General features: G+C 47.4%; 1 protein-coding gene across 2 annotated transcripts in view; it reads right to left on the bottom strand.

The window, feature by feature from the left end:
* Window positions 1–2338: 2338 nt before the first annotated feature.
* The window catches only part of Fstl4 (follistatin like 4), a 466097-nt gene continuing 454636 nt past the window's right edge, over window positions 2339–13799 (bottom strand). For both annotated transcript variants that reach the window (XM_029483851.1, XM_021176957.2), the window contains exons 14-16: window positions 13142–13249; window positions 5222–5331; window positions 2339–3697 (exon numbers count right to left, since the gene is read on the bottom strand). In XM_029483851.1, coding sequence (XP_029339711.1) covers window positions 2995–3697; window positions 5222–5331; window positions 13142–13249 — 921 coding nt within the window. In that variant the 3' untranslated portion in view covers window positions 2339–2994. The remainder of the gene's footprint in view (window positions 3698–5221; window positions 5332–13141; window positions 13250–13799) is intronic.

Here is a 13799-nt window from a genome sequence, read left to right as displayed (position 1 = left end):
GCTCAGTGTGTGGCAGGGTATGCAGCAGAGGGACTGAACTTCTCTGGTGATGCTCTCTCTCTCTCTCTCCATCAAAGAACCTGCAGCTCAGCATCAGTATTTGATCCCAGCCATGACTTCAGGCCTTTCCCAGCCTCCTCCCGGGATCCAGAAAGGCAACAGGATATTTGTGTGGTGTGGGGACTGAAGAGATCCCCCTGGCATATTGGGGGTTGCCTACCCTCTGGTCTGTTTAGACAGGAGGGTCACAGACTCAGAAGCAGGAAGTATCTCTTCCATGCACTCATGGGTGGCTGGGTAGGATGTTAGGAAGGAGGACTTTGGGGCAGAAGGAAAACCGTAGCTACAGATGCAGAGAATTTGTGTTTGTTTTCTGGAAAGAAAAGAATGGCTGGGTGTTCATGATGTTAGTTGACTGTTAAGAATTACAGATGGGGTTTATAGAAATAGCTTTCCTGGTGATTTTGTTGGTTAAACCAATCCTCCCTGGGTAAACTGTTAGCTGTTGATCTTTGTGTTTCTCAGAACAACCTGTTGGGCTGGGCTTGTGGCAGGAGACTCACTTATGTCACCACCTACCACTATTGGGATTTAAACTCTATTCAGGAGTCTCTTCTGGGCCCACAATAAAGAGAGGGGAAATCCAGGCAAGATTTCTCTGTGGTCCTCTGCCTTCCTCTACAGGAAGCCACTCCACATTTATGGCTGTGCACTGGGCTGAGCTACTGACATCTGAGTAGGCTTTAGACTTGTGATTTCTCGATTTAACTCAGTCCTGTATGCAGGTCACTAGACATATGGTGGCTGCCTCTGGCAATTCTACCAGAAGAATAGAAAGATGTGTGGGTGCCTTACAGGTATATGGAGAGAGAGAGAGAGAGAGAGAGAGAGAGAGAGAGAGAGAGAGAGAGAGAGAGAGAGAGAGAGAGAGAGAGAGAGAGAGAAACAGTGGCCAAGTAGCACCCCTGCTTTCATCCAGTCTGGTGGAACAGATTGGCCTTTGATTCTGGAATCCTGCATCCAAAGAGGGTAGGTACTCTGGTCTTGGTGGGATGGGGAGAGATGATGCTCTGGCCTTGGTGGGATGTGTGTGTGTGTGTGTGTGTGTGTGTGTGTGTGTGTGTGTGTGTGTTGATGCTCTGCCTCTTAGGCTCAGGGATTCTTCTGCCAGAGGCTGGCACTATTCTTTCAAAAGGAAAAAAATTATGAACATTGGAAGGTTTTAATGAAAACATAGGACTCTGGGGAATCATACCAAGATACTGAGGCAGATAAAATATGTCACCATCCACCCCAGGTGTGAAGATGACCATTAGGCCTCTGAGGTCAGCATCTTCAACCTCTATGTGTCTTGTCATTACCCAAATCTGAAACATGATAGCACATATACAGACAACTACTGGGGACTGTAAGGGATAGTTGTTTAGTGGACTGAGAGACAGGAGATGTGGGGCAGGCTGGACTAGTGGCAGTAAACTGGAACAGGCAACTGAGTACTTACACAGGAAGCAGGAATGAAGTACAGTCTGTGTTTTCAAAGTCACGGCCATTGTTGGTAGATGAAGTGGCTAAGGTAGCTGAAGGGCGGGGGTAGACCCACTGTCTTAATGCTGTAGGGTCTGCAGAATGACTATTCAAGCTAGAAAGCAGGCATATTTTGACCACTGACAGGAGTGTTTGGGGAGACCTGGGTAAGGGCTCTCCTTCTTGCTGTGGTCCCTGTAGAGCTGGCTGGGTTGTGCCTCTTCCTGATGGCTTGAGAGCCTACTGAAGGCAGGAAGAGGAGGGACTGACACGGTCCTTTGTAGGTTCTGCAAGTTGGAGACTGTGTAGCTTAGAGTGTGGGAATGAGAACACTTAGGGAACAGGGCTCTCTTGCAGTGTGGTGACAGTGGCTGAGGCATTAGTGCCAACTGCTTGTGCAGAAACACAGCCTTAGGACTCTGGATGGATGGCACTCGTGGCTTCTAGATTTTGGCACTGAGCCCAGAGGCTGCCTATCCCTTGCCAGGTAAGCCTGGTCTGCCCTGGGTCTGGACTTCTGCTGGTGCATTAGGCTTCCTTAATACCTTTCTATGGTGAAACCCAGGTACACAGGCTCAGCTTGGTCTCTTGGGGTCCCCACATAGATTTTTACCATGGTGGTATGGGCTGTACATGGTCAACAACACAATGGTGTGGAGTGCCTCTGTTTCTTGGATATCATTTTGTTTTCTGCACATGTAAGATTGGAACCCTTTCTCTTCAGAGACTTGGCCTAAGGATGGGAATAATTTATCAGGACCTTGGAGAGCATCTATCTGCCTCCTAGCATCTGAGATTATTAAAAAAAAAAAAACAAAAAACTAATTTTAATAAAAAAAATTCCAAAATAAAGAGAGTGATTTCCCCATCCCCCAAGGTGTAGTAAGTCTCAGAGGCTCTCCCTCATGGATATAGCATTCAGATGGGAAAGCAAGCAGACAGCATCTGTAATGGCTCAAGTGAGGTTCCCAGCAGGCAGGGTATGTTAGCTCGCTGAGAGAGACAGCCTGCTGCTCAGGCCACTCCTCCAGGGCACAGACTGGCTGGGGCTGGGCAGGTTATGATACGTGAAGGCAACTGACAGGAGTGTCAGCCTGGGCAGCAGGATCCCTCGGTTCTGTGGTGTCCCCAGGCAACACGGTGTGCAACCGGGCACGGAGATGACTTTCCTGCACACAGCAGCATGTGTTCTCATCATAGCTCACGGTATTAAATCATACTTCTGGATGAAAACCGCCCAATCTTGGTTGCAGAGCATACCTTATACTAGGGAACTTGCACAGAGATCAGTGTTGAACCACAAAGCGAAGTACAGGGTTTGGCTTGTTTTTTTTGTTTTTTGTTTTTGTTTTTTTGTTTTTTTGTATTTTTGTTTTTTGTTTGTTTGTTTGTTTGTTTTTGTCTGTGAAAATGTACAGCGCGCCTGGTTGGGGCTGCGGAGTCAGGATTAAGGTGGTTCTTCACCAACTTTCATACCTCCCCGACCCACACCACTGTGGCCGCACCCTTTATGCCTGAAACCTCGCACCTCAGGGCGTTTTGTCTCCCATTGACCAGGAACAGTGACTCTTGAGCTGGTGTGAGGAGGTACTGTCCAAAGAGCCCGCTGTCTCTCAGGACTCTGCGGGGTCCACCCCAGGTTGGGGTTGGCCCTCTGGGTGGCTCCTTTAAGTTCTTCAGCCTGCCCATCTTCCCAGTGGACAGCTCCAGGAAGAGCAGGTCTGGCTCCTTGTCGAGAGTGGCATAGGCGTTATACTGACTACCTTCTGTGAAGGAATGCTGGAATGCCAAGTCGGAGATGCCTGGGTTTATTTTTAGGTCGTATAGCGTCTGGATTTCCCCCCGCACTGTGACCTCCTGCACGTGCAGCCAGGGGCCCTTGTTGGAGACACTGACGATGAAGCGTCCGTCAGGGGACACGTGGGGCGTGCCTGTGATATCACTGTTGGGGCCTAGCACCGAGTCTGTGACACTGTCAATGAGCAGCTGTGGGCCGGTGGAGGTAGGTGTGTCCTGTTGACACTGCACGAAGAAGTAGCCGCCGAGGTGGGTGTGTGCCATGGCCTGAGGCATGCAGCCGTAGTGACGTAGGCTGATTGTCTTCAGTGCCATCAGAGTCTCCAGGTCAACTTTGTGGACAGCGGGGTCAGTCTTGTTGAAGATGAAGCCAAACCTGGGAGGAGAATGATGAGAGGGGGAGGGTGAGAGAGTAGGAGGCCACTGTGAAGGGTGAGACATCTGTCATTTGTTTTAAATGATGGCTTCCCAACCCTTCAGTCAAGTAGCCATCTATTAATAAGATCTATCATTTGGCAGGGGATGCTTCCAGAAGTCACTTAGCTACACGTGTCAGCCACATAACAGTTGAGGTTAAATGTTTGTGGATTTGCATGTTTGCAAAAGCCATTCATCTTCAGAAGTTGGGAGTGGGAAAGGCCCTTAATACATGTCTCTCTTAATACATGTCTTAATACATGTCTCTGGGGCAGGGGTGCCTTTGGATGGCTTTCCTAGCTCGTGTTAGCTGGGGTGGGGATCTAGGCTTGCAGGGTGGGTATGGAGAAAAAGACTGAGATAGACCTCTCGTGCCCTACTGTCATAAGGACACAATCTTATAAATCAGCCGGTTCTTGGGCTGACTGGTAAGTCGGAATTTGAAGACACAAATGCAGTCAAACAGGATAGAATTTCAATTTGCAGCCTTGATGTCGGGAGGGAGGGAAGAGGCAGAGGGGGAGGGGATGAATGCACAGTGTGGTCTCCCCTCTGCCATCTAGAATGTGGGCAATGGGCAACTTTTGCCTCAGAAGTCACGTGGCCTGGTGGTGCTCTGATGCCCTTTGGCTACAGAGCCTAGGACAGGCTTGTCTCTCTGAGTGTCAGGGACTTCCACGAGATCTCTGTCTGTTCCCAGGGCAGCTGGGAAGACTGGATCTGAGAGGGAGCTCAAACAGATGGGACTTGGTCACATCTAGCTTTTTGGTGTTCTGTTGCAGACGACCTGCAAATATAGAAAGGTCTGACTCCAGGTGGGACTTCCCCAGAGACCCTGCACCCAAGAACCTTGCTCATAGAGGCCTTCAGTGTCGAATGCACCAGAAGAATAGGAGACATCTCTGTGTCTATCATTTCCTTCTGATTAAAAAAAAAAACTGGCATCTCCAGAGCAGGCAAAATGCTCTAGGCATTGACTTTAAAGCATCCTTAAAGAAGCAGAGGGAGAAAACGGTGTTCTCAAAAGGAACTCGAACTTAAGAGCCACTCAGAAGCATCCAGAGCCTGAGTCTGCACCACGCCAGCATCTGGATGGGGGCTCATTCCAGCTCTGAGGCTCTGCAGAGAAGAGCTTCTTAGAAGCCTATTGTTCTCTCTGGGTCCCTGGTACCAGCATGCAAAATGAACCATTTCTTCCTGGAGACAGTACCTGATGTCAGTTCACAGAGGCATACATAGTGAGATCTCTGGGGTCTTAGTGACACAACAGGGGAAGTTTGCAGAGCCTGTGGGTGCTCTATGAAACGAGGAAAGAGGGGAGTGGCCAGTCTCTAAAGACTCTGGATCTGCTGAGTGGTTTTCTATTCAAAGGCAGAGCAGGAAGTACTGGGAGGGCAAGGGGGGATCCTGGTGCCGACCTGGGCATGACTGCCAGGCGGAATGGGGCTGAGCATGGCCTGCAGAGGCGCAGTGGACCAGTTACCTGACATGGTTGATGATGAGATTTGTAGGCGGTATAAAGAAATTGTCCACTCCTGCAAACGGTGTTCGGATGAGGTGCTGGCCTTGGCCAGTGCTGGCTTCTGTGATCACCTGTAACATAGAGAGGGGTTCTTGTGTGTGTGTGTGTGTGTGTGTGTGTGTGTGTGTGTGTGTGCTTTTCGGGAAGGGGCTGGAGATCTGGACACGCACATGTTCAGCTGTAGACCCCACTGACAGGCTGCAGGGGAAAATAGATGGTGGGTAAGCCCTAGTCTCAGGGAGGGGACAGGAGCCGGGTGAAGGCTGCTTGGGAACATGGAGATCAGGCATCTGTCCTTCCTGGATGAGGGAGTGGTGGGACTGGAGAGATGGCCCAGACCGTCCACCTCCTCCTCCATCAGACCCGGTAGTGGGCTTTCTGTCAGCCTCCAGGAGGGTGGGGTGAGGACCTAGGGAATGGCGCTGGGCTTTCCTAGTATGGGAACATGTTCAGAGACAGCTCCTTCCCAACAGTAGACCTCCAGTCTATTGCTCAATCTCAGAAAAAGAGGGAGAGTGAATGGACAAAGGCCTTATGTGCTCGGAATTTAACATATTTAGTGTTCTTGTGTGTTTGTGTGGGGCGAGCGCATATGTGTGCACGGCTGTGCATATGCTAGCGGAGGGCAGAGGTCAACCTTGGGTATCATTTCTCATGTTCCCATCTACTTTGTGGGTTTGAGCCAAGGTCTCTCGGTGACCTGTAACTCATCGAGTAGACTAAGCTGGCTGGCCATAAGCCCCAGGACCTGCCAGTCTCTGCCTTCTCAGCACTGCGATTATGAGTGTGCATCACCATGCCTGGCTTTATTTTTTTTTAAATGTGGGCTCTGAGGATTGAACTCAGGTCCTCATGCTTGTATGACGAGCACTCTGAGCCATCTTCCTAATCTGGAATTTATTTTTGTTAGTGCTAGGTACCTTAGCATGAGTTTCTGGGGATTTCTGTCCTATGTTGCTCTCAAAATGTAGAGACTTCCAGGATTGGTGAGAGAAAGCAGGCATCCTACAGGGCTGTCACTAACACCATAATGGCATCTTATAGTGTGACTCTAGCTATGCCAAAGGGACTTGCTCCCTAATGAGAAGATGTTGGACCCATTCTTTGCACACACTGGAGCCTGGCTACCTCTGTTTCCCTACAGGTAATGCTTTCTGCCATGCAGACTTGGCAGAAAGCAAACGGGCCCATGTCCTGGTATGTGTCTCTGTTATGTTGACTCAGACAGACCTACACAGTAAGAGAGGTTAGACAAGATGAGTCAAAACTGGGGGCCTTGTGTGAAGCCACTTGGCTAAGGGCTAACCTAGACCCTGTCTTCTGTACATGCTCACTGGTCTTGTAGGTTCTAGGCCACTGCCCAGAAAGAGGCAGATCTATGGTGCCGTGTGGCTCAGCCAGCTCACAGGCAATTTTAGCTCAAGGGCACTAGGGGCAGGAAGCAGACCCTCAACTCTCAGCTAGGAAGAAGAAACATTTTTTACACTCATGTTGCGGCCATGGCAGTAGCAGAAAGGACCCAGGTTACTGCAGTCCCATGGCAGCCTACAGGACAAGGGCAGTCTCTGATGGGGCCTGCTGAGAACACAGCTTGCAGCACGGAGCATTTTTGCCTTTTAGGAAAGGAACTGCCTTCTGGCTTTCACTTTCATGACAAAACAAACAGCAGCTGGCCTGCCTGTGCAGGCAGGACTAGCTAGCCATGCTAGCCTTGGGGGTGGGGGAACGTCAACAGGCAAGAGCAGAGGGATACATGCTGTGATTTCTACTCTCTGAGTGGTTCTGAGGTTGCACGGAGTGTATTTTTCCTGTGATTTTTCTATTTAACAAATGGCAGGATGATGCTTTCCTGACAAGCCCACGGGAGAACAAGCTCATAGAACTGGACATTAAGAAAATACAGGGATTAGAAATGGGATCTTAGAGAGACTCGGGGAACGAGGCTGAGAATTCCAAGGCAGCGTGTAGTCGCTGCTTGATGCCAGGCCTGTCATTTCACCTTATAATAGAGATAGAAAATTACAGGCTGTCACTGGTCAGTGTCACTTGCGCTTCGTCACCCTGGCACCCTGTATTCAGAGGTTGCTTCATCAGACACAGGACCATGAGCCAGTGACCCTATGTGGTAGATCGACTTTATTTTTTTGGAGCCCTGAAGTTTTTCTTGCCCCAGTCTTGTGTCCTAGCACATAGCTGAGCCCACAGATGCTACAAAGATAAATCTGAGGACTTCTGGTTCTGTGGGCTCAGCTCAGGAAAGATACAGCAATGGCACTGTAGTACCAAGTGCCACCTGGATGGAGGCGGGAGGACAGGAATGTCGAGCATCTCTTAGATGGGTGGGCAATGCCCGCCAAGAAGTAGCAGCTAGACAGAGGTGACAGAATGCTGGGCCTGGGGTCAGGCCATGGCAGACTTGGTGATGCCTATGGTCAACACTGGTTGCTGAGGAGAGTATGGGAGTGAGCTTCACACATGGGTTTGTCTCCACATAGCCAGGGCAAAATGTAACCAATCCTGAATAACCAGTATTCAGAAGGAATGGCAGGATGCTTTGAATGCTTTACAAACATTAATAGCATGCTCTTTGCCCCACACTTGCAGTCTCTTTCATTGCTTATGTTTTGGATATGAGGTACAGGGGTCTCACTATATATTCCAGGCTGTCCTTGAACTCCCAATCTTTCTGTCTCAGCATCCAGAGTTGCGGTCATAAGTGTGTGTGTGTGTGGCCATGTATAGTTTTTCAACTGTTTCTAGGATCACTTAAAAAAATGTGTGTGTGTGTGTATGTGTGTGTGTGTGTGTGGTGCTAGAAGAAGTCACCAAGTCTCTCAGAGTTCAGATTGTGGGTGGTTGTGAGTCCCCCTGATAAAGATACTAGGAACCAAACTCAGGTCCTCTATAATAGTGGCAAGGACTCGTAAATGCTAAGCCCTCTCTCCAGGACTCAGCTTACCTTCTGATTATCAGATAGTATAGCCTAGAACATCTAATTTTACAAAACCTTTGATATTTTCCTTAGATTAATGGTATAATTTTTTTTGTATTTATATGCATGTAAAAGAATTCTACTAGCTGAAATGTTTCCTATATATCAAGTCCAGCTCCTTGTCTGTGTTGATGGATTTTCTCATGTGTTATTTTCTTTCCCTGATATATACAATCTAGGCCCATCTTTGATCAAGCTATATTATATTTAATCACTGCTTTATGCATTTAGTTACATTGTTGGACACACAGCTATTCATCATCATGAAAGTCTCTCCTGCCGTCCATAGCTTTTCAACTGGAAGGCACCTCACCCGGCACTCACATTCCCTCTCACGAGCATCCCTTTGATCAACTGTTACCACTGTTTCAAGCCTCAAGGTCTCTCCTTTTATTTATTTCACTATATTTCTTTCATGTCCTTTCTCCCCTCTTTTTGGTAATGCATACTGAATTTAGGACTCATGTAGGAAAGCGTTCCAGCACAGAGTTAGATTCTAGTCTCTTTAACTCAAAAATGCATGTATATGCTTATGCGGGCCAGAGGACAACCTTGGGTGTTGTCCCACCCACCCTTATTTAAATTTTAAAAATTGAAATATATTTTAGATATTTATTTTATGTGCTGTGAGTGTTTGCCTGCTTGTATAAATGTGCTCCGTGTGCATGCCTGGTGTCTGCAGAGGTCAAAAGAGGATGTCAGATCTCCCGGAACTGGACTTAAGGATCGTTTTGAGCCGCCATGTGGGTGTTGGGTACTGGATCTGGGTCTTCTGCAAGAGCAGCCAGTGCTCTTATCCACTGACTCTTCCTTTAGCTCTACAGTCGCCTTTATTTATTTTTGAAACTATCTTAAAAGGACCTGGAATTTGCTATGTAGACTGGGTTGGCTGGCTACAGAGTTCAGGAATCTTGTTTCAGTCTTCCCAAGAGACCCCATACATAGTTTTAAAAAGGTGTGTGTGTGTGTGTGTGTGTGTGTGTGTGTGTGTGTGTGTGTGTGCAGGAGTGAATGTGAGGGTCAGAGGTCAACTTTTGGGAGTCAGTTTCTATCCTTCCACCGTGAGTTCTAGGGATGGGGCTTAGTGGTTGGGCTTGTGTGACAAATGTCTTTTCTCACTTAGTCATCTTGCTGGCCCCATATTCATTTCTTTCCCCTCTATGGTTTTAGGGGGTCAGGACCCAATGATGGTAACACAAGCACTTTACAGACTGAGCTATCTCTTTGCCCCACTCCTTGTTCTTTCTTGAGGTGAGGACTAAGTTGCCCAGGCTGGCTTTGAACTCACTTTACTGTTCATGCAGGCCTTGAGCTCGTGACCCTCTCTCCTTTACTTCCAGAGTAGCTATGATTACAGGCCAGTGTCACTAGGCTTGGCTTTATATTTCTTAAAAACAAATTATTTCTAATGGTTTTCTTCTTAAACCCTATAGAATCACTCTGTGTATGTATATATGCATGCATGTATGTATGTATGAATGAATGAATGAATGTATGTATGAATGAATGAATGAATGTATGTATGAATGAATGACCAGGTCTCTCTCATGTAGTCCAGGCTATCCTCAAATTCACAGTGGGCTAAAGATGACCTTGGACTTCTGATCTTCCTGCCTCTACTGCCCAAGTTCTGAGACCACAGTCATGCACCACTGTGTATAATTTTCTGTGGTGCTGGGGATGGAATCCAGGGCTTTATGCATGCCGCATGGCTGCTCACACTGTCTGTAACTCCAGTTCTAGGGAGTCCAACAACCTCACACAGACATTCATGTAGATAAAACAGCAATGCACGTACAAAGGAGATATCTGGAGAAATGGGATATTTCACACCCAAACATTTCTCCACTCTTCTTTCCCCATGTGTGGGGGCCAGAGGACAACTTTGTGGAGTCAGTTCTCTCCTTCCATGTTTACCCAGCTGCTGGGGATTTGAATCCCAGGCATTGAGGCTTGTGTGGCAAGCACGCTTACCCTCTAAGCCTTCTCTCCAGACCTAGGTTTGAATCTACATGATTATAGCTTTTAACTCAGTAATTATCTTCCACATTTGTTTGATTTTTTTTTTTTTGATAGCCTATGTTACCCTGGTTGTCCTGGGAATGGGTATCCGTCTGCCTCAGCTCCTGAGTGCTGGGATTACAGGTGAGTAGTACCACGCCTAGCGCATCTAATGTTTGCTTCTAATCCAACTGTGAACTTTCTCAGAATGTTCAGAGATCCCGTTCCACAGCTCCAGCTCTTCAGAGCTTATTCCTTTGGGAAGATTTTCTTTTTCTTTCAGGTTGCTTCCTAGAAATGCATTTCTCTTTTTCTAAATCACTGTGGTTTTTAAACTGGAAAGCCAGTCTTGCTCCTGTGCTCCATGTGTGTACCATGTGGATGCTGGGAATTAAACCCAGGCCCTCTGGAAGAACAGCCTATGCTCTTAACTGCGGAGCCATCTCTCCAGCTTCTGTCTTTTTTTTTTTTTTAAAGATAAGGATATGCTAGGGATGTGACTGTCAGTAGTGTGTTTACCTGGCATGCATAAAGCCCTGACATCCATCCCCAGCACCACAGAAGAGCATACTTGGTGTATGCTTTGTAGTTGAAACAGGGCCACTTTTCTGGCAGCCCCTCTTTGAATTTCACTCTTAGAAGCATTTTCAGGAAATCTGTTTGTGTTGTGCTTTGGATGTGCAATGTCCCAATTCACAGGTGATGCACCATTGGAGGAAGTGGGTTGCTGGAGGAAGGGAGGGCCTTGAAGCATGAAGCCTGACCTTGTTTCTGGTACCCTGATGGCATCCTATTCCCAGGAGATGTCAGATGTCAGATGTCAGAGAAGCTGCCCCTTCCCTTTACCTCACCTAGGAGTACTCCTGGTGTGGGGTCTTCTGGGCTGTAATGGTCTAACCTCAAGGCTGAGATTCAAAGGGTGTTTGGCTACAGAGAAAAGTGAGTAATGCAGTCCCCCACCACTGCCCCGCCCCAGATCTCTAAGCTCATTTTCTGTTCTTAGTGGTCTTTATTTTGGCTCAGAGGTCCTTTAATAAGCTCTTTTGTTTGATTGTCAGGTTTACCCGACCTGGGCCTGTTGTTTCCCTTGGGCTCAGCAATGGCTGGGTGGAGAAGGCCAAGTTGCCTCCATTTACTTTTGTTGGCTCTAAGAGACCATTCAACCCTAGGGGCCCACATCGTTCAGTGCATGGAGTGAGTTAAGTCCTCGCTTGTATCCACATGGTTCTGTGCATTCCTTTTCAGGAGAACCGAGGAGACAACCTTGTGACCTTTTCTCTCCATAGGACTTAGTGGATCCCTGGGGAGAGACAAGGCCAGGCACAGCCAATGACAGGTAGTGTTAAGCTTCTCTAGCTGGTGTAGGGAGAATTCCCACAGATCAGCAGAGCCTAGCCTCTTCTCAGGAGGTGCTTTAGTGCCATGCGGACTGGGGCCATGGGCATGGGCAAATCACTTAACTGTCTGTGACCCTGCACTGCACTCTATGACACTAAGCCTAAGTGCTTTCTCTGTGCTTTCAAGCATGTGGGCTGCTGCTTCTGTTCATTGGTTAGAATGATGGTTTTAATAGAGTGTGTTTCCACCAAACTCATGTTGGCACATGACTCGTATAACTGCAGCGTTAGAGTGTTGAGAGCTGGTTAGACCTTCTTGAGCTCCATCCATGAATTTCTATTCTCCTAAAGGGATTAATTATAGGATGGGTGAGTTCTCACAAGAATTGATTGCTATAAGGGGATCATCATGCCCTTTTCTTCTCACTTGCTGGCACATGTGCCCCTTCCACATACATCTGCTTTCCCTTTCTATGTGTCCACCATGAGGGGATGCAGCACCCCTGTCTATGGTCTCCCACTAGAAGCTGACCAGATAGAGCCACTTGATCTTAGATACAACCATGAGAGAAAACAGATCTTTTCCTTTTTAAATCACACAGCTTCAGGTAGTTTGTTATAGCAACAGAAAACAAATGGAAAGAGCCCACATTCATGACTTTTAACACTATTTTTTTTTTTTTGAGACAGGGTTTCTCTGTGTAGCCCTGGCTGTCCTGGATCTCACTCTGTAGACCAGGCTGGCCTCAAACTCAAAAATCCGCCTGCCTCTGCCTCCCGCGTGCTTGGGATTAAAGGCGTGCGCCACCACACGCGGCTCCTATTCTTTAGATGATTTGTTCATTACAAAAAGAAGAAAATCTTATCTTCCTTTTCACCATCTGGACTCCAGAGGTTCATCCTGTTTGGCCCCAAGAGTTATCAACTCTGGAGAATCTGGTATGGTGGGGCTAGGGAGGGACTAAGTTGTCAGGAAGTTAGAATTTGACCATTTTACATTGTTTTCAGTTGTAATCCTGATTGAAGATACACTGTGAATTGCCTAATGGGTGTATTGCTTGGAAGCTAATTTTAGTTTTCTTCTGTTGCTGTGATAAAACACTGACTGAAAGCAACTTAGGAGAGGGAAGGATTTATTCAGCTCACATTTCCAAGTCACAGTCCATCCTTGAAGAAGTCAGGGCCAAAACCCAAGCATGAACTTTGGAGGTCACTACTTGCTGGCTTGGGTATAGGTTCAAGCTTAGCTAGCTTTCTTACACAGCCCAGAACTGTTTGTATAGGGGATGGTGCCTCTCATAGTGGGCTGGATCCTCCTACTTCAATTAACAATCAAGACTACATATCCAACGACATGCCTATGGGCCAATCTGCTCTAGACAAGTGTTTCAACTGAGAGTTTATTCTTAGATTACAGATAAATTTTACTAATACGGTTTCCTGTTTTTGTCTCAAGAAACCGTTTGGACAGATGACCACCCAGGGAAACATGAGACAATTACATTATAGCAACAGAATCCTGTACAGACTATCAGCTTTAACTCAACCTACCTGTAGGCTTGGTTGGGACTTGTGCATGTCTCCCCAGCTCAGGACCCACACTTGGTCATGTGACTTGTCATAGAACAGCTTGGCTGGCAGAGGGTCCACACCTATGGACTTGAAGAAAAACAGCGACAAGTTGATCGTTGCTGAGGTTACGTCACTTGTGGTCATCTTACACAGGGACTTAGGAAGTTGGCCTTGCGCCCTAGCCAACAATCCTGCTTACCAAAATTTCTCATGGCTTTTGTCCTCAGAGGGCAAAAGGACACAACGAGTTGTCTCTCCGAAGCACTTACTTTCTTGTTTATATTTTACCTAAAGTATTCTAGGTCTAACTTGAGCAAAGAATAAACATAGAGGGTTTACAAATTCTACTCAAGAACCAGCTCCAGGGGTCTCTTTTTATTCTTCTTAGAAGTCTTGGGTGCCTCCTGGACCCATAGCATCTACTTGGCTTCTGGTAAAGTTGGTACTTCTACCCTGAGGTAGATTTTGAGGCCATCTGTTGCTACCCACCTCTTACCTTTGTTCTACTCGTTGTTGCACACCCAACAGTTGAAGTCATTGGGCTTGGACTACAGCATCAGCAGGCACACACTCAGGCTACAGCATCAGCAGGTGCACACTCAGGCTACAGCATCAGCAGGCGCACACTCAGGCTACA

The sequence above is a fragment of the Mus caroli genome, chromosome 11, assembly GCF_900094665.2.
Source record: "Mus caroli chromosome 11, CAROLI_EIJ_v1.1, whole genome shotgun sequence".
Classification (NCBI taxonomy): Eukaryota; Metazoa; Chordata; class Mammalia; order Rodentia; family Muridae; genus Mus; species Mus caroli.
This window is presented reverse-complemented; position numbering and strand designations above follow the sequence as displayed.